A 24,442-nucleotide genomic window follows, 5' to 3' on the forward strand; every position below is an offset into this window, starting at 1 on the left:
TACCAGGGCTCCTTGGTGCCACACTTGGTCAAATGCTGCCTTGATGTTAAGGGCAGTCACTCTCACCTCAGCTCTGTAATTCAGCTTTTTTGTCTATGTTTAGACCATGGCTGTAACGAGATCTGGAGCTGAGTGGTCCTGGCGGAACCCAAACTGAGCATCGGTGAGCAGGTTATTGGTAAGTGCCGCTTGATAGCACTATCGACAACACCTTCCATTACTTTGCTGATGATTTGAGAGTAGACTGGTAATTGGCCGGATTGGATTTGTCCTGCTTTTTGTGGACAGGACATACCTGGGCAATTTTCTACATTGTCGGGTAGATGTCAGTGTTGTAGCTGTACTGGAACAGTTTGGCTAGAGGCACAGCTAGTTCTGGAGCACAAGTCATCAGCACTACAGGCGGGATGTTGTCAGGGCCCATAGCTTTTGCTGTACCCAGTGCACTCAGCCGTTTCTTGATATCACGTGGAATGAATCGAATTGGCTGAAGACTGGCTTCTGTGATGGTGGAGATATCGGGAGGCCGAGATGGATCATCTACTGCCACTCAGATGCCAAGCTGATCTCTCAAATGTTCAGCTCCTTAGTAACACAAATGCCAGGTGAAGTGGCACACATAGGCCAGTCTCAGCCTTGGCTCATTGGTAGCACCCTTGCCCCATCTCAGAAGATTGTGGGTTCAAGCCCCACTCCAGACTTGAGCACATAATCTAGGCTGACCGAGGGGAGTGCTGCAGCCCTATAGAGATGTTAAACCAAGGCTCCATCTGCCCTCTCGAGTGGACATATAAGATCCCATGTATTATCAGAGCTTTCACTGACAAAATATTTTGGTAAACAAGATATAATTTTAAAAATTGGTTCTCAGAAAGTGGCCGCATGAGGTGGTGGCTGTGGGCCTTCAGATGTGATTGTATTTACAACTAAGTGGCCACTTCAGAAACATTAAAGTCAGCCACCCGTACACAAGACTGTGCAGGGGTGGCAGGTTCCCTTGCCCCAAGTACAGTAATGAACCAGTTGGGTTTTTACAGTAGCTTTCGGGTAACAGCCCACAAATTTTATTGAATCAATTTCATAACTTACCCTGGTGGGATTTGAACTCTCAACCTATGGGTTTCTAGTCCAGTAGCATAACCAATCACAACTCATTGCCTATAACCTCCAAACTATATGAGAACATTTAAGCAGCTCTGAGTAACTGCAACTATTACCAGTTATTGTGGTTTAGCAGATAGGATGAGTGGCTGTGGTGAGTTTGTATGTATGGGTTTATACATCAACAGCAACTTGAGCTAATTCGCAAATAACAATCAGACAGAAGCTTGCTGCTCAATAACTAAAGGACCCTGTGCTGTGTGTGAAATCCAACCTGTTAACCAGAGCTTCAGACCCAATAACCAGGTTCCAGCTTTGCACTATTGAAAGTCCCTTAAAACAAGTCAAGGTTCAGCTGAACGATGGAAACATTTTCAGTTTGTGACATGTCCTTGTAGTTGAAGCCAGGCAAACCAAAAAGGTGCAAGGTTAAACTAACCAAAACTTTTAAAGTCTGAATTTGGGCAGATGCATTGCACCTGCTAAAAAGGATATATACAGCAAATAGCCCAGGCAGTACAGTCTGCAGACCAAGCGTATCCCAGGCCTCCACTGTGTAACTCTCACTAGCTATGTACGTGACCCAGGCAGATCTGAAATCATTGCTCTGTTTTGGCCCCTGTAGTCCAGCTGCAGTTTTGAATGCAGTGATGCTGAGTGAGCCTTTTCCCACTGTCGTGGCAACATTAAAAAACTCAAAATAATTGCACACTTGCTTCAGGTATTTAGAAAAGCTTTATATTTAAATTGCTCTGCAGGTCACTGGACAAAATACAATTCCAATCGGTGTATCAATCATCTTCGGTGTCCGACTCTTAATAACGTGGCATTAATGAACGAATAAACGAGGTCATTTAAATCAGTTTTGCGTTCAAAATGTCCAAACCATTAGCAGCAGCTGTCGAATGCATTCAAAGCGTTTCCAGCAAAAATCTAAAATGGATAAGATGTCTCGCTCTGGCCTACGGCCTCTGCCTCCGAACCACTCCCAGTCATTAAAACATTGTTTATACAACATAAAAGGTCTATGGAGACCATGAACCGAGAATTCTGGAGCAGTTTTAAGCAACTCTTGCAAAAGACCAGTTATATTAGTTTTTTTTTAAATCTTGAATTTTAGCAACACAGGCCCAGGTCAGGTTTCTCATTGGGCTGGAGAAGGGTTTCCTTTTGGTGGTGTATTCCTGCCTCGTTAACTCTGGCTGAGTTACTTGGGTTATATAAGTAAACTAACCCCTTCTCCAGCTGGGGTTTCTGGCCCTGGGAGTCTCCAAAGTGACAACTCCTTCAGAGGGATCCACAGTGATGGGGAGGGGGCAGGTGACTGCCTTGCTCTGTTCATTTCCCCACCTCATAAGGCAGAGCTGGTGTTAAAAGCAATAAAAGTCTCAGCCCCCACCCTCTTTAATACAAACTATTTTTACATCCACACACCATTTGAATGAAGCATCAAGCTACCCACCACCCGCCATCCTTTACTGCTGCTGGTGTAGCAGACGGGGTACACGGATGATCAAAGCTTGGGATGGACTCGATGCAGGAGACTGGAGGCACAGACCCAGAATCAAGCGAGAGACAGTACGATGCTGTAATGGAGGACAGGGACTAAAAGACGACGGTCGGTTGTTTTGGACGGGAGAGGTAGATGGGCCGTGTTTGCCCATCTGTCAGAGGGAGGTTAACCAACGCAGACAAGTCTCTTGTTCTCACTCTGCTGGTCACACCTATCGCCCATTAGGATTGAGATGTGTTCACATATACAGGTGTAGAGAATGAAGAGCAAAAGGACACAGCGCAGCAAAAGCCCATTACTCTCAAGTAGAGATGCTGTGAATGATAGTTTTAACACAGCACTACTCTCGCTGCCTGGATGTGGTTACCAGAGGCATTAATTGCCCCCCAGAAAAAAGATACACACAATTCATCCTTCCTCATTTTGGTGAAAATTTAAAAATAAACCAACTTCACGAACTAGACAAGCGGTAAATCAAACCCAGAGCGGGAGTCAAAACATGAGATTCTCAACCTCCAAGTGCTGGAGTTTATGACGGGACTAGTCACAGACTGGGAGAGCTATCACACAAAGGGAGATTTCAAGTTTACCCAAAGAATGGAATCCATGAGAACGAGGATGCGAGTGATACTGAGGAGAAAGAACTGAAACACAAACATTAAATTCAATAGGGACAGTTCAAAATCACCCAGCCCATGAGTGACTCGGGATTTGCGGGGGGGGACCACACTATCCATGTGGCTGGCTGATCATCTTTCAATTTTGATGGTCAGGGGAAGGGGATGGGGAATAACATTTATCCCCTTCACGCTTATTGCAGTTTCAAACAAAAAGGTGTCCCTTGCACTAAAACTGGTGCAATGCCCAACTCAGGCCCTCAGACTCAGACACACACCCACCCAATGCAGGCACATTAATTCCCAGAAGTTGCACTGTCACATGCTACATGACAGAGCCCTCAGCCCAGACACTAACCACGCAATCCTCACCCAAGCAGAAAGTCTTTGGTCTAAAGTCATGGAACATGGGAAAATACATTATTGGAATAGATTGCAATCCATTGCACCAGTCTGAAAACTAACACTCACTCCCTCAAATATCAATCCAGTTCACCCTGAGTGCAGGGATCTATCTTCCAACCACTGGTGGCAGCGCCTCAATCTCTTCCATCATCCGTAATCGCAGGAGATGCAAGACGACGACGACATTTATTAACAGACACGACGCAGAGGATAAATCACAGTGAAGGCACAAGTGCTGGCATTAGACTAATCTTATAAAGTTGACAGTAAAACTAGTCCACAGGGCACAGACAATTCCTACAGAGAACACCAGGGAACAACAGAGGTAGAACCAGTGTCTTGATTCATGGTAAGAGACTGTCGTATCAGCTCCATCTCTCAATGATGGAGTAAAGTAGCAGCTTGAGGATGAGATCAGCACAAGCTGCATGTCCAGGACTCCCGTACGGGAGCACGCTATTAGCCCTAAATATCTCTGTACTCTGTTGATGGGGACAGAGCGCAGGGGCTGGTTTTCTGAGTCGGTTGCTTCAAGGAGGCTCTCATGGTAAAGCTGAAGCCCATTTAATGGCAGGTACTAGTTACTGAATTATCATTTTAGGTAATTGCCAACTGGATTGATGACTCCACAGGTGAGTCACAGAGCCTACGGCAGAAATAACTCAGCCCCAAAACAGTAGACACAAGAACTTGCACTGGTCTCAGTAGAGGGTACAGAACACAGGTTAATGAGCAGATGATTAAACATCTGACAATATCTTATGCGAGGGCCAGGAGGACAGGGATGCCACACTGGAAGAATGCAGGATCCACTAAAGACAAACAAAAGTTTCTGGCAGACAACACCAATGTCACACGTCTTCTGAGCTTAGCTATGAACAGAAGGCACAGCATGTAATCAGCCACAGAAAAATCATCAACATTTTATTGGGGAGAGGGAACAATAGTGTAGATAAACATAACTGGTAGGGAGACGAGGGGTGTCATGATGAGTCTGGTTATTTTTGAGGGCTTGTATGTGCACAAATAGCCCCTGTTCTGACTGCAGACTGTACATTAGACATCAGTTACAGGCCAGTGACCAGAAGCACAAGTAGTAAACCAATCCTAATTCTACGTCGACTCCCTACATTCAGTTATACCTCACAGCAGGTCCACCAGCTGCTGGCCGGAGCTCGTTATTAGAAGGAATTTTAAATTTTATTTTTTGAAATTATACATTCAAAAAACACCTCCTAGAGCAGGGGGAAAAAAAACACAATAATCTAACCTACAACACAGTACTAAAGCCACTGACCGTCAATAAGTGAAAGTACAGTCCAAACCACTGTAGTGGTCATCTGTGCGTCTGGTGAGATTAGCTCCCAGCCCATCAGCTTGGAAAAGGAGAGCGGGGTTTTGGGTGGGGGGGAAATAGGAGACACACCCATATTTTAAACATTCAGTCAGTCGGACAACATGTTTCACTATTGTTAAACTGGAATACGGTCTCCAATCAATGTGTCCTTCAGCAATTTAGATGCAGGTAAAGTTTTCCTTCAGTCTTTAATGTCAGTTGCAGGTTCAACACTTAGCACTGGGAAAAGCTGCCCCTTGCATGTGGACACTCAAAAAAACCAAATTAAATACAAAACACACACACAGCACACTGCAGGCCAGACTAGAAGCAGCAACCTTATGCCCCGCTGCCTGATTGGTAACTGCTCTCAGTTAGCACAGGGCAGAAATCTGGCATGGAGCGTAAAATAGGGAGAAATCGTACCACTCTGCAGTCACATTTAATATCTAACGGACGTCAAGTGGTTAACAGCTCACTATACCAGAGGCAGCCAGCTCTAAAAATCGCACATGTGGCAGTCACCTCAGAGCAGCAGCTTCTCAACACCATAGAGCGAGTGAGGGCTTTTAGAGTTCCATTCTTCTAACTCGTTTTAAGGAAAATAAAATTAAAGTTTACAACAAGCAGGGTCAATAATTCGAGGACCGGTGTGTTATCTGCAGAGCAGCAAATAGACCAGAGTTCATCTCTAGGGGCTTCACCAGAAACTGCGAAATTGAAGCAATTTGTCAAAAATCATCTTACCACCGAACATTCCTGAACCCACTCCAGCCTGTGATTTCCTACAAACCCCAAGGAGCCCAATATCCCCCCACCCCCAACGGAGCCCAATATCCCCCCAACCCCCAGGCACAGCACAGCCAGAGTTTGCAAGAGTGGTTTTATTCCAAGTTTTTAAGCAAGTTTTTTTTTAAAAAAGCTTTGAGGACGGAAGCCCCAGTGATCGATTCTAAAGCCCCCAATGCACCACACAACATCAACTGGAGTTAGAATCAGGGGAACAGCAGACCCTGTACATTAGACAGGATCTAACTTATTCTAACAGCAAGGGTCAGAGAGCAAACACTTCAAACTCTGCCTCTGACCTGTACCCTTTCCATCAAGGTTGCAGAGCAGTTATCAAATTCACGGAGTTGTTCATCATTCAGGATTAATCTGGTGTCTTTTGCCCCTCAATGTTGCAAGAGTATTCACAGAAAGTAGTTCCACATGAAACCCGACTGGTCGGAACACAATAACCACTCACCGGCTCCAATCTCAGCTGCATCAGGTGGATACCAGCTCTCCCTGCATCTCAATTGGGGGGAGGGAGGCGGGAAGGAGATGATAGGAGGGGATGTCCTACACCTCAGACCCCCTCTGGTGGTTGGCTATGAGAGCACGCTTGCAGCAGCCTGGGTCACACTCAGCTGCAAACAGCAGGCCAGCTTTACAAGGAAGCTGCCCCACATTCACCTCCACACATCATGTGCATATAGCTGATGACTGGACCCACTAAGGCAGGAGGCTCCGCTGTGTTATAAGGTGATGCGCACCCCCCCACATTAATGGCTCACAGACTGTGCGAGTTTAGGGCCCATTAACTTATTTTAAAACTGCGTATGCAGCTCTGAAATAGGCTCCAGCGCTCTTCGTTTTAGATTCAACAAATGCAACACCCACCCCCAACCGACAATTTAAAGCAAAATTAACGTACTTCAATTCAGTGCAAAAAGTTCCCTCACAACCATTTAAAAAGAGGGGGCAGAAGAGACAAATGGAACGTGAACAAAAACACTTGGCTTCCAATAACTCAGGAAGTTTTTAAATCCCTTTGAACATTAACATCCTTCCTGCAAACACTGCCTCCTGCTGGTCACTAAATGCGGCTTGAACTGTACCTGGTGTTACGAGAAACTCTCCAACAAAGCCCATCACAGGGAAATCCAGTTTCTTTTGTTTTTTTAAAAAAAGGAAATGTACACCTCTGCTCATCGTTCTGTTAAATTATGGCAAAGTGGTCCATTACATAAAAAGTAATGTAATATAAATAGAGCTGGTGCAGGACCCAGGAGGGGTTACAGTTCGTCTGGAGGATGCTTGTCTGAGTTGCTTTCTAGTTTCTTCTCAGCTATACCTGGAAAAAGAAAATTTTTATTAATACACCAAGTGTCACGCGACGTATGCCGACCATTGCGGGGCGGGGGAAGAGACTAGCTCAGCCTTCATCAATCTCACTTTTATCAGCTGCTGAAGGGGTGCCACACGAGCCTGGCCTCGGCTCCTCCTCATTTCACCACCTGTAAATAGCTCTAATGCACCACATCAATGGCGTCATTTACAAACCTCTTTCCATCACTGAGTTACTTTACAATCGGCACAGGGGAAGAGTGGGAGGAAAAAAAAAGATGGAATAATGAGGTCGGCTAACGTACAAGTCATCACTGCAGAAAACAGAACAAAACTTCTTTTCCACACGTGACGGGAAAGTTTCCAGTACAGAGTTTGCATGGGTTTTATTTCCCAGGCCAACCATTTCAGGCAAAGTCCGGCCTTTTTGTTTGCACAGCAGGGCTGTCAATAATGTCCTGTTCCAATCCCTCCCAATGACAGATTCCGCCCAGTAGGGGTTCCTGAAAGCAGTCCCAGGCAGCACAGATGATATGTAAAGCCGCAGGCACACACTCATTGATGCTCACCTTCACTGGACTCTAACTCTAGCGGATCTGGCATCTTAACCTCACCGTCCTCTGTGCTGCTTTTCATAGTTTCGCTTACTGTAGGAGGAGCCTCTCCCGGTTTCACCTCTTCCTTATTCTCTGTTGGGAAAGAAATATTCCCATTAGTAACACATCACTGCAGAACAGGACATGCAGCCTGTGCAAAAGAAAACTCCAAGTACATGTAACAAAGAGCTCAAACCGACATGGAACAAAGTCCATTGTTTTATTTTTTTTGTCCCTCCTCTCCTGAAGGGCCCCTGACCCCCCTGAATTAATGGGAACATGGATTTAAACTTTACACATGGCCCACCCCTCCACAGTACACACCAACACAACCCATGGAGACCTCTAATCAAAAGCTTGGCCCGTCAGTCCTGCCAGACATCGCAACTCCTCAGTTACACCTGCAGCAATAGTGCCCCACCCCCCACTTTGCAATAAGCTCACCAGTTTCTCTCCCCTCAGAGGCCGGGTCTTTCTTGGGTGGTATAACCCTCTCACTATCGGCGGATGTTGAGTTCTTGTCCTCCTGCGTCGCGTTTTTCGCTTCCTGTGTTGTGTTCTTCTCCTTCCTGGGCTTGGGTTTAGCAAACTTTGCTTTGTTGAGTAAGTACTTGACTTCTCGATCCAGGAGAGCCAGCTTTGCCTCGATGTCCTTGGAGAGCAGGACGGGTTTCTGTGTTGACGGCAGCTTATTCTGCTCCATCACAGTCGTGTTTTTCCATGTCTGAAACAACAAATAATACATTAAATATAACTTCACAACACCCCCCCACCCCCCCCACTTTGCATCCCACCCCCACACAACACCCCCACCAACCCCCAGGCATCCCACCCCCCCATCCCGGGCATCCCACCCCCCCATCCCGGGCATCCCACCCCCCCATCCCGGGCATCCCACCCCCCCACCAGGGCGCAGAGCTTAAGGAGGTGTGTTAAGCGGTGCAGCTTCCCTCTTGGTTCAACATTCCCTCCCCAACTCCACCCTCACCCGACAATTTAACCCCTCTTCTCAGAACCCCACAGCTGAATGATTCAGATTCCGACTCCTAGGCTGAGAGTCAACAATCCCAACACTCTGCAGGTGACACCCCTGCAAGTAAATCATCAGCAACTGAGTTAAACCCCCCCCCAACCCCATGAAATTCTGTCTCTCAATCCCCGTCAGTTAGCGAAGGGTTGAATAAACTATTTAAGGGGATAGTTTTCAAAATTCTAAACTGAGATTTTCCCCCAGTTCAGTAGCTTTGTACTCACTGGCGATCTGATACAGTCGTACTTACAATGGTCTCGGTGATGACTTTTTCCATTGTGTTTAACTCCACCTCTGTGAAAATCTGGTCAGCTTCTGGAATGAGTCTTGCTCCCCTGAAGTCACAAACATAAAGACAGTAAGAAACGGGATCTTACTATCTCCCCACTCCCAATCGTGCAAGGCGGTCTTGGTAACCATGGTTACCCCGTGAGTAGCTGAGCCCCACAGACCAGGACAGTCCTGGGTTCAATCCTTGGTCTGGGCCTAGCGAGCCCCTCAGCCAGGGCGACACTGGGGTTGGGGGGGGAAATCCTGCTCACGATCCAGTGGCCCCTGTTGAGCGTGTGGACTGAGGACACAATTGGACTAAAGTACAATTGTTCCAATAGCCCAGATATCAGAGGGACCACTTGGGAGTCAGGTTCAGAGAGTACCAGTGCCGTGGAACCATACCATACTACAGATCACTGCCTTCAGGAGCAGAGAAATTAATCATGAAAAGTCTGCCCAGGAGGAGTTCCTCACCTCCATCAGGATACTTACTTGAGGAAGATGGTGGAGTGGTTGAGCATGCTATCCAGTGCAGCCAGGCGATCTGGCCACTTTCTCCTCTCTTCCACTTTGAAGAAGAGCTCCTTGCACAGCTTCCGTAGCTCAGAGAGCTTCGTTTTAAGTTCCTAAACACAGGGAGGTACAATTCACTGGCTTTGCTTGGTACAGTCCCAACATACAGGATATACTCAATACAGAATGTATCGGTGTTTGGTTCCTGTAGCATGGCTCCGTCACTCAGTGGAGGTATTAAACTACAAACTCTGCAGCACCCTGCCAGAATAAGCAAGACACCAAACAACTCACTCCCAGTTTTATATAAAGCTCTGGATTAGATTCCAGCCTCAAACTCACCCGACCCATTGCTTCATCTGTTCTATGCATGCAGTAAATGTATAATTGATCAATATTGTCTGCTGCTGGACCAGTTAACACCCACCCCAGGTACCAGAATACAACAGCAGCCAAATAAAACAAGTTCAAACCTTGGTGGTGGCAGCATATCCATCCTCGTCCAGCCAGTTGGAAACCTCGCTGAGTTTTGCAGAGATCTCGTCCCGGTCACCTTGTGTCGAGACTGCCTGATACTCGTCCTGGTACAGCTTGTCCTAAGGAAGAGTAGCGAAGGTTAGCAACTGCAAGTTGAGAAAATAAATCCAGGCACAGGATAACCTAAACCAGGTGGCCTCCTGATATTTCCCTTCCGCAGAAAGTGCCTGGCCTCTGCTCATATAGTTCCCCCCCGCATCAACTTGGAACACCCTAGTACAGGGATGGAGGCCACAGCCCACAGCATGGAGCAGCACACTGACCTGCTGCTAAACCCGCTGTCTCACAGCACCACCACTGCCCCTCCCCCCAACACACAAACATCATTCCCATCAAACCTCAATAAGACCATAAGGGATAGGAACAGGAGTAGGCCATTCGGCCCCTCGAGCCTGCTCCGCCATTTAATGAGATCATGGCTGATCTGATTTTTACCTCAACTCCACTTTCCCGCCCTTTCCCCATATCCTTTGACTCCCTTGCTGATCAAAAATCTGTCTAACTCAGCCTGGAATGTATTCAATGACTCAGCCTCCACAGCTTTTTGAGGTAAAGAATTCCAAAGATTCACGACCCTCTGGGAGAAGAAATTCCTCCTCATTTCCGTCTTAAACAGGCGACCCCTTATTTTGAGACTATGCCCCCCCTAGTTTTAGATTCCCCCATGAGGGGTAACATCCTCTCAGCATCTACCCTATCGAGTCCCCTCAGAATCTTGTATATTTCAATAGGATCTCCTCTCATTCTTCTAAACTCCAATGAGTATAGACCCAACCTGTTCAATCTTTCCTCATAAGGCAACCCTTTCATACCCGGAATCAACCTAATGAACCTTCTCTGATCTGCCTCCAATGCAAGTATGTCCTTCCTTAAATAAGGGCACCAGAACTGTACGCAGTACTCCAGATGTGGTCTCACCAGCACCCTGTACAGTTGTAGCATGACTTCCCTGCTTTTATACTCCATCCCCCTAGAAATAAAGGCCAATATTCCGTTTGCCTTCCAGATTACCTGCTGCACCTGTATGTTGACTTTTTGTGTTTCATGTACGAGGACACCCAGATCCCTCTGTACCGCAGCATTTTGTAGTATTTCTCCATTCAAATAATATTTTGCTGTTTTATTTTTCCTCCCAAAGTGGATGACTTCACATTTTCCCACATTATATTCCATCTGCCAAATTTTTGCCCATTCGCTTAACCTGTCAATATCCCTTTGCAGACACTTTGTGTCCTCATCACAACTTGCTTTTCCACCTATCTTTGTATCATCAGCAAATTTGGCCACAAGACACTCTGTTCCTTCATCCAAGTCATTGATATATATTGATCCCTGCGACACCCCACTAGTTACAGATTGCCATTTTGAAAATGACCCTTTTATCCTGATTCCTTGTTTTCCGTTAGTTAGCCAATCCTCTATCCATGCCAGTATATTACCCCGTCAGACACCTCCCTTCAGCGAGCAGATTAAGACAAATGTCACCTTAACTCCAACAGTTTGAAAGGATCTCAACCTCAGATAATCAAACTTTACAGCAACAAATTGTCTTTAATGATTTTTATTAATAGCACTAAACAGCTGTCCTTGCACAATTGTGACCACAGGATGTCAGTTAACACGACCGTTTGAATTGTCAGGTCAAATACTCTTCCAGCAAGCCCTTAAGTTACATATCCTCTTTCCAAACAATGTCTAACGGTTACACGTCATCATAATTACACACTCAAAAATATTATTTAAAGATACACATCGAGAGATGGTATTAAGACATTTGTTCATACCTGACATTAACTTTTAGCCAGACTGCCCCTCAAGATTGCTGACAGCTACACTCCTGAGCCCAGCATCAAACCTCCTTTAAATCCCCCATAGAAAGCAAAACACATATCAAGTGTCTCAGCAGCCCAGGACAATCTGGTAGACCTACATCAAGATTTTAAAAAACGAGTCCCATCCCAGCTGCAGCCCAAAAGGGAAATTACTTACTCTTGCAGGAGAAATGGAGGATCCCTGTGAAGCACTCCAGAAAGCAAAGACTTCGGCAGCACTCACTGCACAAGACCAGGTTTAAATGTGGCCTCAGACACTGAACCAAACCTCTCTGTGCGCAGGCACTGGGGTCTATACCAGGAGAGAACAGCACATCCTGCCAAGCACAGCTCAAACATCCCAAAGTGCTTCACACAAATCACACTGACGGTGCAGTCACTGTTGTGCAGCTCTTGTACTTGGGAGCAGAGCAGCTGTATTCCTAGGCTGCAGAACACACGTTCGAACAAAAAACAGTCCCTCCCTGAAACTGCCAAATTTATCATGAATTGGGACTCGATACCCTGCACAGCTGGTCGTCAGATCAGTCCTTTCTCGAGACCTGGTGGGTACATTTGACACTTTACGTGACCATCTGTAATTGGTCAGGATTACAAGTGAAGGGATAACTTACCCGTGTTTCAAAGATGAAAGCCTCCAACGAATTGGCCATTTTTTCATGCTCGTGTTTTTGTAGGTCCCGATCTGTAAGGTCCTGAAGCCTAGATGTAAACACAGGAGCAGTGAGGGGCTGCAAAAGTAAAAGGTATCAGAAAGTGTCTAACTGGCTGAAAGTCCAGCTTGCACTGGGCTAGGGGTCTAGTGCAGTATACCTGTAACTGAGGCTAGAGCCGGGCTCCCCTCAAATGATTCCACAGGTTACAGTACCTCACCCATCAAAGCCCCCGCCTCTGGTACAGTACCTCTCCCATCATGGAATCTAATTGTATTGTGAAGAATTCCAATGTTTGTCTCTCTAAAGACCCCGCTGAGAAAATTATTGAAAACATTTGTCACAGAGGTAGTTCTCCCTGAAACTGGCTGTAAGTTACGTTTCCACTAATTTTCATACTTTCTCTGCCTCAGTCTGAGGAGAGGGGATTTTAAGAGTTGCTTAAGCAATAAGCGGCCCTTACTTTTTTTGTGATTGACTCATTTCCTCTTGTGACAGATCTGGCAGGTCCTTGATTTCCAATTCGACAATCACCTCCTCACTAATCTTCACCCTCTTGGGCCCCTTTGGCCTCTTAACCTCCTCCGTTTTATTAGATTCTGGATCTTTCACCTCCTCCTTCCCAACATCCTCTGATTTTTTATCCTGCACAAAAAAGAATAAAACCTATTACAGCCACACCCAGATCAGTGACACGTGTACAGTAAACACTGACTCCAGAGCAAATACTTCAAGTAAATTTCAAAACGGTCAACAGCAATTTAGCCCCATCAGTCATTAAATAAAGAGCATTTGAACCTAGGCAACAAAGGGACGCCACGGTTGGTCTCAACATTTCTGGGCTGTGGGGTGGGGATAAAAGACAGTCTGCTCCCATCCAGCTGTTCTGCTGGAAAATGCACATCTGGATATCGAACAAAAATAGGATGGGGCTTAGGTGTGATACCCCCCTATTGCTGAATAGCCTGCCGAGACTCATTGCCCAGGTTCAATATAGAATGGCTGCTTGAGCGAGATACAGGAGGGCGCCCAGCACCCGCACAACTACAGGAAAACAAGGAAGGAAATCACAGAGACACGGAAGCAGTATTCGTCTCACAGGACAGCAATCAATCATCCAGTGAAGCGTTTCCTTACCGGAGTTTCAGGCTTCTCAGATTTGGCCTCGTCCTCTCCCGTTTCAGCCTGGCCTGCTTTCTCTCCATCAGGTTCAGCCTTGCCTTGCTCCTCGGGCTTACCGTTCTCCTCCTCTGTGGGCGAGGCAGATTCTTTCTGGGTCTCTGGTTCTTCCTGCTCATCCTTGTCACTTTTACTTGAGGCTTCTTCTTCATCCTTCCAACAAGCAAAAAAATATTTCAGCAGCAACTCATTTTTCCAGCTTCCATAGGGTGGCTCACCCGAACTGCTCACCTCCCAGTGATTGTCGACCATTCGGTAACTAAATGGCAACTTCACATTGGTTGAATACATGGGGCTGAACAATCTCTGCAGGCAGATCATTCAAACAAAAACGCGAAACTGGCCAGTTTCGCAAGAGATATTGCTGGCCAGCGAATGACTTCCAGCTGCATGCAGCCTCCTCACCTTCCCGCTCGTACAGTAAACCCTTTCCTTCCTTGTGAATAAACTGCACCCTCAAGACCAGCATCGTGTGTCACAACAGTCTGTGCGCTAAAGTGAGTGTTCCACAACACAGTGTGCAATATCACACAGGAAAGGTCGAAACACGGTTTATTGTACAAGATCGATGCAGCATTCTCCAGACTATGCAGAAAGGCACCCGGTTACTATGCGATCATATTTATTTTGCCATCTTTCTCTCCACCTGCAGACACCAATTCTTGCTGATATACAGGTCCACGGACACCAGCAATGTTTCAGTGCGAGCCTAGACAGTAAGCGTCAGCGGGCCATCACAGCCAGCACTCAATGTTCACACTTCCCGGTGGAGGTCATTGGAAAGTGATCAGGAGACAGTGATTTTTTTTTTGGTCAATCTCCCTTAGCCTCAAGGCCCAGCTGCAGCACCTGAACCGCTGCCTCAGCCGAGATCAGCTAACGGCACAGACCAGGAATCAAACCAGGTGGTCTGACTCCGCACGACACACGAGGATGGAGACCCGCGCGGGCACACACTCACCTGCACAGATTCAGTCAGGTTCTCCTTGCCATCTGTCTCGGAGCTCCCACCTCCAAACAAACTAGAAATGGTGTTCCCAAGCTCTGCAGATGAGATCAGAATATGAGAAACTGCAAAACACTGCACCAGAAACAAGGCCATCACCCAATATCAGAATTCATAGTTTAAAATAAAAACACACACGTAGCTCTTTACAAAAACAGCAACACGTCCCACGCACACACCTACCTCTCGCTGGGATACAGTTCCACAGGCACCAGCCACCCTCTAGGTCCCTCACACAGGTAGCCATCGGCAGCAAGTATTGGCAGGCCATTCAAACTGTGGAGGAGAGAACAGCCAAACCCAATTTGGGCCTGGCCCAATGCCCACTCATTCAATCAGCAGGGGGATACCGGACAGCAATCAGAAGCAGGAACCCCAGCCGAGAGTCTCACCCTAGCCCTGGAACACCTCAGCTGAGACTAGCTAAATCTGTACACGTCGGGGATCAAATCTGGAACCCCCTGGTCTTCATGGTTCAACCACTGAATGAATAACCAAGCTATTGGAAGGAAACAGAATACAGAGGGCAAGTGGGAGAGCAGAGCAGAGCTGAAGGTACCAGGTGAGCCATGGACAAGTTCTTCTAGGACTTAGGAAGTGGAGACTGAAGTTTTTTTTGTTCTCAGGACATGGGCGATGATGGCAAGGCCATATTTATTGTCCACGTCTCATCTCCTGAAGTGGAGATGAATTCTCTTCTGGCTTCATAGCAATGGTTTGTTTGTTTTTTCCTTTACACAATGGAGTGGTTTGCTAGGCCACTTCAGAGAGCACAAAGAAGCAACCATGTAGTGTGCGACTGAGTCACATGTAAGCCAGTCCGGGTAAGGACGGCAGGTTCCCTTCCCTGAAGGGAGTTAGTGGAACAGTTGGATTTTTACAAGCTAAGTTTTCAGGGTCAATTTTCTGGTGCCAGCTCAGAAGCTACCTGATTTATTTAATTCAATTTCACAATGTGCCATGGTGAGATTTAACTTCTAGGTTGCCATCTGTATCATACCCATTAACATATATATGGCATGTATGGGGCTTTTAAAAAAAAGAGTTCCATTAGTGACATGCTGGGTCTTGTGTTCTGTAACACAGTGACAGGAAGCAAGTCTACAGCCACAATAGCCCAGAGTGTGGGGTAACAGGAGTCGGACTGGTCACATCCAGCAGAAATCTGGAGCAAATCTCCAGCCACCACTACTCTCCACAGAAAGAAAATGATGTTTTCAAAAATAAAAACATTCAACTTTTCAGATCATAAAACAGCAGCAGCCATTCAGTAGTGAATCATCTGAAGTAGACGGTAATCTACAGGCAGGAACACTATACTCACTGGTCAGGGTCGACTCTTCCTCAGGTTCTCCATCCTGCACCTTCTCAAACACAGCTTCCACCTACACCAAAAGAAGACAATTTCATTCAAAGGTCAATCTAACAGGCTGAAGAAATTTATTTCCTTTTATATGGTGTAAATCAGTATTGGCCAATAATAAGCCACTGGCCAGATGTGGCTAATTGCATTTCTCATTAGTAAATAAAAATGAGTAATAGACACAGTCGTCGAGCCCATGATCTCAATACTCATATTCCCCAGACACATGCTTGTAAACTTTAACCTTTTTGTGCATTTGTTGATAAGATAGTAAGAAAGCAGAGTGCGAGTGTTTTTTGATCATTGAGTGTTTTACTTCCTTCGTCACTGAATGGTGGGATACGATTGTCAAGTAAATATACACGTGAAATACACTTCCTTGTATTGTGTTGCAAGGTGACTTCTTCTAAACACAGTGCAAGTGGCTAAAAAGTGTTGCCATAGCAGCACCTGTGGTTAATTAGTGATTTCTATTGGACAACACTGGTGTAAGTGGGAAAAAAAAAACCCAAGCTGGGGCAAGAAAAAAAAATCAACTGGCCTGGGTTCCTGCTCCTGACCACTACCCAGCAACTCGTGCTAGGAGGTGCGTGTGTTTGGGCATCAGTGATAGGATCGTTCTGGTCTGTGATGCCCACTAATACTGGGCGAGTGCAACAGGTGAAGAACGGTCACTTGGGTGAGGTGGTGGAGAGCTACCTGATCACTTCATGTTGCCAGAGAAGAGGTTATTTAACTGCGGTTGCACTTGTTAATTGAGGATCTTTAACCATACCTCTGTAGTTAATTGGCAAATTGCTAGGGATTGTCTGTCAGACTTTCACAGGCAAACTGCACAGAGTGTAACTGATTCAGCCCAGTTATCACCTCCTTTTGTCGAAGGAGTCATAACACACCTCCACTCCACTGATTAGCTGACCAAATAATTCACCAGATGGACAGAAGTTATGTGTTTCTCCTCTGCAGAGGCCACCCTCCAAGTTTAGATTGGAGGAAGGAGGGCATACTATGGTTGATCAGCTTGTGAAGGCAACAGAACCTCAAGGATACTCACTCTGTCCAGTGCCAGTATTCCACTTTCATCCATGTTAAAATGGGCTTTAATGCCTTTAGACTCAGCATCCGAATGCTTCTGGAAGCTCGAACCGACTCCACTCAATCGAACTGTGGTCAAGTTCAATGACCCAAAGATACTAGAGGGGAAAGACATGGTTGGAGGTCAATGAAACAGTGATTATCCACAGCTCACTTTGTGCATTGCTGGATAACTGCATCATGGGTGAAACCAGTGACACACTCTCAGGATGCTCGGCAAACACAACTCACAGCAAACCACGGGCAGCACGACACTCACGGGAATAAGACACACGTCTGGTCCAGAATTTCACTACACAGAAACTCAACATAAGCTGCTTTCATGCGTTTCCCAGCAGCATAGGCAGAGAAAGGGAACAGGTCACCTGTAGGACGTGTTGGCGCAGGAACGACGCACAGAGGAAAGACTGAATACTGGAAACGTCCAGCCAGTGTAAATCCTATCCTCACAGTCCAGCCCAAGGCTGCAATCGGACCTTGGTATGAAACATCATACGATGCAGCAACAAATGTTTACAAAGCATTAGCTTGGTTCAGTAGCACCTCAGTACTACAGTCCTTCAGTTGAGACATTAAACCAATGTCCTATCAATTTAGGTGGACATTAAAAATTCTGCCACTGCTAAAATCAGAGCAGAAAATTCTCAGGGTGCCAAAAACCTCAACCAACGTCATGAGAAACAGATCAGTTATCCCAGCTGCACGTGGGATCTTGCTCGGTGCAAAATAACTGCTACGTCTTGCCTACATAACCAACTGGAACCTATTATATTTGAAGTACCATGTACTCACATTGTATATGAGGCACTTGAGAAATGGCTGACAGAATCAAAAGGGAGCTTAACAAATATTTCTTTAGTTAGAACGTGGAATTTTCTGCCACAGTCAGATGTTGAAGCAGAGACACCAAAATTTTTTTTAAAAAAGAATCAGATAGTTACTTGAACAACAGGAGTGTTGAAGGGAACGGGGAAGGAGAGTGGAATTAGGCTGAGCAGTTTATATGGAGAAAACACCAGTACAGATTCGATGGGCCGAATGTTTCTGTGCAGGAACATTCTATGATAAGGCACTGTATAGCTCCAGGTCAAACATTCCCATTGAACAGCCACCAGCTGACGCTTCCCCTCCCAGTGTCGTTACCTGAGGCCACCCTCACTAAGGAAGTTCATATCGCCATAATTCACAAAGAACTCAAAGTCATCAATGTAGCGGTTGAAGGTGATGACTTTGCGCTGGGGATAGGGGGACATTCTCTGGAACAGCACACGCTTGTTGTGTTTAATGTTTTTCACACCATCCTCTTCAATTGACCGTGTAAATTCAACCTACCAGGCAGAAAACAAAGGAAATTAAGCAAGCAGAAGCTGCTGGCTAACAAGAGTACACTGTTGGGCCCTGGGAGGAGAGTCTGGGTTATGAGACCCCAGTCTGTGCCCTGCTACAAGACAAAGCAAATTCCTGCATTTTTGTTTTCAGAAATATAGGGGAAAACAGATTTCTCCACTACTCCAGTGTGTTGGAGATGGGAAGTAAAGCAGCTAACCCATTTACATACCTCTGTAATTTATTTTACTTATTCCTTTTCAATTATCCACTTTTCTATTGCTGGGATACAGAACCAGCAATAAAGACCCCAGTATCTCTCCCAAGTGGTCCTTCTTCATACAGAGTTAGCTACAGTTGACGAGCTCGCACTGGCATGATGAGCTAAATGGCCACCTCCTGCGCTGTAATTTCTATCTGCAAACTCACACAGTAAAGTATCAGGATATTTTCCCTGAGAGGCCATCACAGCCAGGCCCATTTCCCGTTCTCACTATGTCCACACATGCGTACTTTGCAGCAGGTGTCACTGGGCAGAGGTCAGGAGCAGGAACCCTGCCTGACCTTTCCCTCTATGGCCCACAACAATTACAGCATCCCAGCACTGTTCAAGCCGAGACCAGCGGACAGCTCAGATTGGGGATCAAACCTGACACCACCTAGTCTGTACAGCTCAGTTGCACATTAATTCATCGAGGAAGCTTACTTGTGTAGTTTTTAAAAACCATTGGGTACTCAGTGTAACACCAGTGACATTTACATACATGGAGTTCACTTTTTTTTTGGTCAACCAGGTGTCTGACACAGAGAAACCGACCATGTTAAACAAACAGTCTCCAAAACAAACTACTAAAAAATCCACACAGATTTAAAAAAAGTTTCTATTTGCCCGATATAAAGTGTGCACTCCCCACACAGGGCCACTTATCCAAGTCCAGACAGCTTAGTTGCAGAATGGCAGAACCAAAGCTTAGGAACCAACAAATGTGTGCTGGGGGACTGCTGGAGTTTAACCAGCTAAAACCATGCAGTTTACTCGCACAGAGCTGGCTACAATAAGCTCCCCTCTACTTGTCTGGCTTCAACTCTAGGTTATTGGCTTGCAGGGTTATCTGGAGTGGAGTGGGCAGAATCCTAGCAGCCACCGATTCCATTAGTAACACCGGCTGGACAGAGCCTTGGGAGTACCGCGGACCTGCCTGGTTCCGCATCCGATTACAAAGTCTGCCACAGAGGGTTTACTTAGTTCTGAACTTTCATTGCCAGATACATTATCTTGATCCCACTTACTACCACCTCCTTCTCATCCCCCCCTAAGAGTATTTCAAGTTTTAAAAAGTAGCCTTTTAAACACTGCTGAATATTTAATCTTCAGCGGCTGACGGTTTGGACAGGGTACATGTGGAAGCACACACAGCCACTGTATAAAGTTTACCTGAATGGGGTACAGAGCTGCATCACGGATGAGGAAGGGTTTGACTTTGAAGGCTTTGCTGAGAGCAGCAGCCTGGTACACAGCTCCCATTGACGCTGCCTCGTCAGCATTTATATTCTTTCCCAACTCCTTCCTGCAAAGGGAAACAAATCCAGCGACCAAGAAAGACAGCGAAAAACAACAGAAAACTGAACAGCCAGCAATGAACATTTTGCACTCATGATATAAGGTAATAGCAACATCCATCTCCTCCATAGTTTCCTTTTGAAATAAAGAATGTGCAGGCCCAAAGTTCTCACACCGAGCACCATCGTAATCCACCAGTCAACACCATGTGTGAATACGCTGCTCCTGTATCTTCAATGAGCTACTGAAATAAAGTCGGCACCTTCTGAGGAATTCCAGCTTTCCTCTTTTCATGGAAGAAAAATTCCCTTTTGAAGGTTTACCTGCTTCCTTTGGTCTCCTGAAGCCCTACATCATCCTTATCCAAATCTCTAGGGAGTACTCGGCACTTCCCACACTACCACCACCCATGTAGGACCATAGGCATGAGCTCTCAATCTGCCACTCAGCAGCACATTAGGGCTCCAATGCACTGCTCGGCTCTTATAATAGATGATTATGGGGTCATTTAATGAGCTGTTTAAGACGATTAAAGGAGTTGATAGGGTAGAGAGAGAGAAACTATTTCCTCTGGTGGGGGGAGTCCAGAACAAGGGGGCAGAACCTTAAAATTAGAGCTAGGCCGTTCAGGGGTGATGTCAGGAAGCACTTCTTCACACAAAGGGGAGTGGAAATCTGGAACTCTCTCCCCCAAAAGGCTGAATGCTGGGGGTCAATTGAAATTTTCAAGACTGAGATTGATAGATTTTTGTTAGGCGAGAGTATCAGGGGAAATGGAACCAAGGCAGGTAAATGGATTAAAGATACAGATCAGCCACCATCTAACTGATGGCAGAACAGACTCGAGGGGCTGAACGGCCTCCTCCTGTTCCTACGTTTATTTACACAGCCTGTTTTACGCAACCCTTCATGGTCTTCTCACTTTTGCTAGAGAAGAAGCTAACAGCACAGGATACTTCAAAACCAACTTAAAACACAATTCAAAAGGGAAAACATTGTTCCCGTTTGGAGACTAATCTTTCTTGGGCCTAATGACACCTCACTGGATCGACCACAAACCACATTCACGTCCTGCTAATATACCTGCAGGAAAGCAACCCGAGGGGAGTGAGATCCGGTTTCAGCATAAACCTCTGTGCTTCACAACTGATTAAACTCAGTAATTCTATAATGAATGACGAGCACTGATATATCAATTACAGAGGACACCTTAAATAGAGGGGTTCAGGCGATATATATATCGAGTAAAGGGTAACCCAGGAGGGAGGATAAGGCTGGAATCTGACCCAACACTGAGGCAAGTAACGGTAAAGGCATGGATGTTAGGGAACTTGGGGAAATAAATAGTGATGTCTTGAGGAGTGTACATATTACAGAGAGGGAGGTGCTGGAAGTCTTAACGCGCATCAAGGTAGATAAATCTCCGGGACCTGATGAAATGTATCCCAGGACGTTATGGGAGGTTAGGGAGGAAATTGCGGGTCCCCTAGCAGAGATATTTGAATCATCCACCGCTACAGGTGAGGTGCCTGAAGATTGGAGGGTAGCAAATGTTGTGCCTTTGTTTAAGAAGGGCGGCAGGGAAAAGCCTGGGAACTACAGACCGGTGAGCCTGACATCTGTAGTGGGTAAGTTGTTAGAGGGTATTCTGAGGGACAGGATCTACAGGCATTTGGAGAGGCAGGGACTAATTAGGAACAGTCAGCATGGTTTTGTGAGAGGAAAATCATGTCTCACGAATTTGATTGAGTTTTTTGAAGGGGTAACCAAGAAGATAGATGAGGGCTGTGCAGTAGACGTGGTCTACATGGACTTCAGCAAAGCATTTGACAAGGTACCGCATGGTAGGTTGTTACATAAGGTTAAATCTCATGGGATCCAAGGTGAGGTAGCCAATTGGATACAAAATTGGCTTGACGACAGAAGACAGAGGGTGGTTGTCGAGGGTTGTTTTTCAAACTGGATGCCTGTGTCCAGCGGTGTGCCTCAGGGATCGGTGCTGGGTCCGCTGTTATTTGTTATTTATATTAATGATTTGGATGAGAATTTAGGAGGCATGGTTAGTAAGTTTGCAGATGACACCAAGATTGGTGGCATTGTGGACAGTGAAGAAGGTTATCTAGGATTGCAACGGGATCTTGATAAATTGGGCCAGTGGGCCGATGAATGGCAGATGGAGTTTAATTTAGATAAATGTGAGGTGATGCATTTTGGTAGATCGAATCGGGCCAGGACCTACTCCGTTAATGGGAGGGCGTTGGGGAGAGTTATAGAACAAAGAGATCTAGGAGTACAGGTTCATAGCTCCTTAAAAGTGGAGTCACAGGTGGATAGGGTGGTGAAGAAGGCATTCAGCATGCTTGGTTTCATTGGTCAGAACATTGAATACAGGAGTTGGGATGTCTTGTTGAAGTTGTACAGGGCATTGGTGAGGCCACACTTGGAGTACTGTGTACAGTTCTGGTCACCCTATTATAGAAAGGATATTATTAAACTAGAAAGAGTGCAGAAAAGATTTACTAGGATGCTACCGGGACTTGATGGTTTGACTTACAGGGAGAGGTTAGACAGACTGGGACTTTTTTCCCTGGAGAGTAGGAGGTTAAGGGGTGATCTTATAGAAGTCTATAAAATAATGAGGGGCATAGATAAGGTCGATAGTCAAAATCTTTTCCCAAAGGTAGGGGAGTCTATAACGAGGGGGCATAGATTTAAGGTGAGAGGGGAGAGATACAAAAGGGTCCAGAGGGGCAATTTTTTCACTCAAAGGGTGGTGAGTGTCTGGAACGAGCTGCCAGAGGCAGTAGTAGAGGCGGGTACAATTTTGTCTTTTAAAAAGCATTTGGACAGTTACATGGGGAAGATGGGTATCGAGGGATATGGGCCAAGTGCAGGCAATTGGGACTAGCTTAGTGGTATAAACTGGGCGACATGGACATGTTGGGCCGAAGGGCCTGTTTCCATGTTGTAACTTCTATGATTCTATGATTCTATGAAAACAGAACTCTTACTTTCCAACAGCTTTCAGCAGAACCTCCTGCACTTTGGGAACTCGTGTTGCTCCTCCCACCAGGATCACATGGTCAATTTCTTCCTACAAGAAAAAGGGTCCTTTCAGAAAATGAAACTTCAAAATTTAATCTGTCTTTTTTTTTTTAAAAAAAGACAGCTGACTGGTGTTGCCTGGTTATCTGCTTCTGTGTCTAGTACCAAGCAAACCTAGTAGTGACCCTGCGATAAACCATTCTGGTCAGAGTCAGCTCTTCAAATAGTCTCAGCATTGACACAATGGAACACCGTGTGCAAGGTTTAAACAGCTCAAGCTCCTGCACATGTTAAGGTGTTACAAGGCACGTGACAGTTGTGATAGTTACACGGCCAAATTGCTAGAAAGCAAGTTATCACTGCAGTAAATACGAATGGGGCCGTAGTAAAATGAAATTACAACTCCAACTTAGAAAAAAAATTGCACATGTTCACCATATAAAGTCCCTTGGTCATCCCAGGCTATTGGAAGCACTCACCATATAAAGTCCCTTGGTCATCCCAGGCTATTGGAAGCACTCACCATATAAAGTCCCTTGGTCATCCCAGGCTATTGGAAGCACTCACCATATAAAGTCCCTTGGTCATCCCAGGCTATTGGAAGCACTCACCATTTTCAACTCGGCCACTTTTAAGGCTTGATGTACAGGGTCCGCAACTTTCTCAAACAGATCTCTGCACATCTCCTCAAACTCCTGTCTCGTTACTTTGGCTTTGAAATCAATGTCATCGAGAAGTCCCTCAATCTGCACAGAAACCACAAGGACAAGATTTATTAAATTCAAGATATTATTTCCAGTAAAAGTTAGTCATACTGTGTTTAAAACTCAATGGATCTATGTAATTATGTCCCTCGAATGCACATTTGCAGGGAAAGCTGCCCTGTATTCCAGAGCCAATAAGATCTGATGGCAGCAAAGCTACTGATTTTCTTTACCTGTGCCATATGATCTAAATTCGCGCTCAGTACTGTTTTCACACGATTTGCTTCTTTCCACAGCTTGGCCATTGCTCGTGGGTGCTGACGGACATCTTTGGATGTTTTCTTTTGTGCGTTGAAGAGTTTTGCAAGGTGATCCCGCAGACGAAGCTCCATCTCAAGCCCACCCAGATTCCGATCAAACCTGAGGGAGGCAGGGAAAGAAAATAAATTTACAAAACCAAACTACAGCTGTTAGCTGTGGCTCAGTAGGTAGCAGCCTCGCCTCAGTCAGAAGGTTGCAGGTTCAAGCCCCACTCCAGAGACTTGAGCACATAATCTAGGCTGACACTCCAGTGCAGTACTGAGGGAGTTCGGCACTGTCAGAAGTACCCTCTTTCGGATGTGATGTTAAACTGAGGCCCCATCT

General features: G+C 45.9%; 1 protein-coding gene across 2 annotated transcripts in view; it reads right to left on the bottom strand.

Moving 5' to 3' along the window:
* Positions 1 to 4,539: 4,539 nt before the first annotated feature.
* The window catches only part of hyou1 (hypoxia up-regulated 1), a 33,118-nt gene continuing 13,215 nt past the window's right edge, over positions 4,540 to 24,442 (bottom strand). For both annotated transcript variants that reach the window (XM_067970844.1, XM_067970845.1), the window contains exons 9-25: positions 24,031 to 24,217; positions 23,705 to 23,839; positions 23,060 to 23,142; positions 19,923 to 20,055; positions 18,305 to 18,489; positions 17,121 to 17,259; positions 16,028 to 16,088; positions 14,659 to 14,741; positions 13,656 to 13,850; positions 12,982 to 13,163; positions 12,480 to 12,567; positions 9,970 to 10,092; positions 9,476 to 9,609; positions 8,961 to 9,045; positions 8,125 to 8,404; positions 7,654 to 7,773; positions 4,540 to 7,091 (exon numbers count right to left, since the gene is read on the bottom strand). In XM_067970844.1, the coding sequence (XP_067826945.1) occupies positions 7,033 to 7,091; positions 7,654 to 7,773; positions 8,125 to 8,404; positions 8,961 to 9,045; positions 9,476 to 9,609; positions 9,970 to 10,092; positions 12,480 to 12,567; positions 12,982 to 13,163; positions 13,656 to 13,850; positions 14,659 to 14,741; positions 16,028 to 16,088; positions 17,121 to 17,259; positions 18,305 to 18,489; positions 19,923 to 20,055; positions 23,060 to 23,142; positions 23,705 to 23,839; positions 24,031 to 24,217 (2,272 nt within the window). In that variant the 3' untranslated portion in view covers positions 4,540 to 7,032. The remainder of the gene's footprint in view (positions 7,092 to 7,653; positions 7,774 to 8,124; positions 8,405 to 8,960; positions 9,046 to 9,475; positions 9,610 to 9,969; positions 10,093 to 12,479; positions 12,568 to 12,981; positions 13,164 to 13,655; positions 13,851 to 14,658; positions 14,742 to 16,027; positions 16,089 to 17,120; positions 17,260 to 18,304; positions 18,490 to 19,922; positions 20,056 to 23,059; positions 23,143 to 23,704; positions 23,840 to 24,030; positions 24,218 to 24,442) is intronic.

The sequence above is a fragment of the Heptranchias perlo genome, chromosome 33 (genome assembly GCF_035084215.1).
Source record: "Heptranchias perlo isolate sHepPer1 chromosome 33, sHepPer1.hap1, whole genome shotgun sequence".
NCBI lineage: Eukaryota > Metazoa > Chordata > Chondrichthyes > Hexanchiformes > Hexanchidae > Heptranchias > Heptranchias perlo.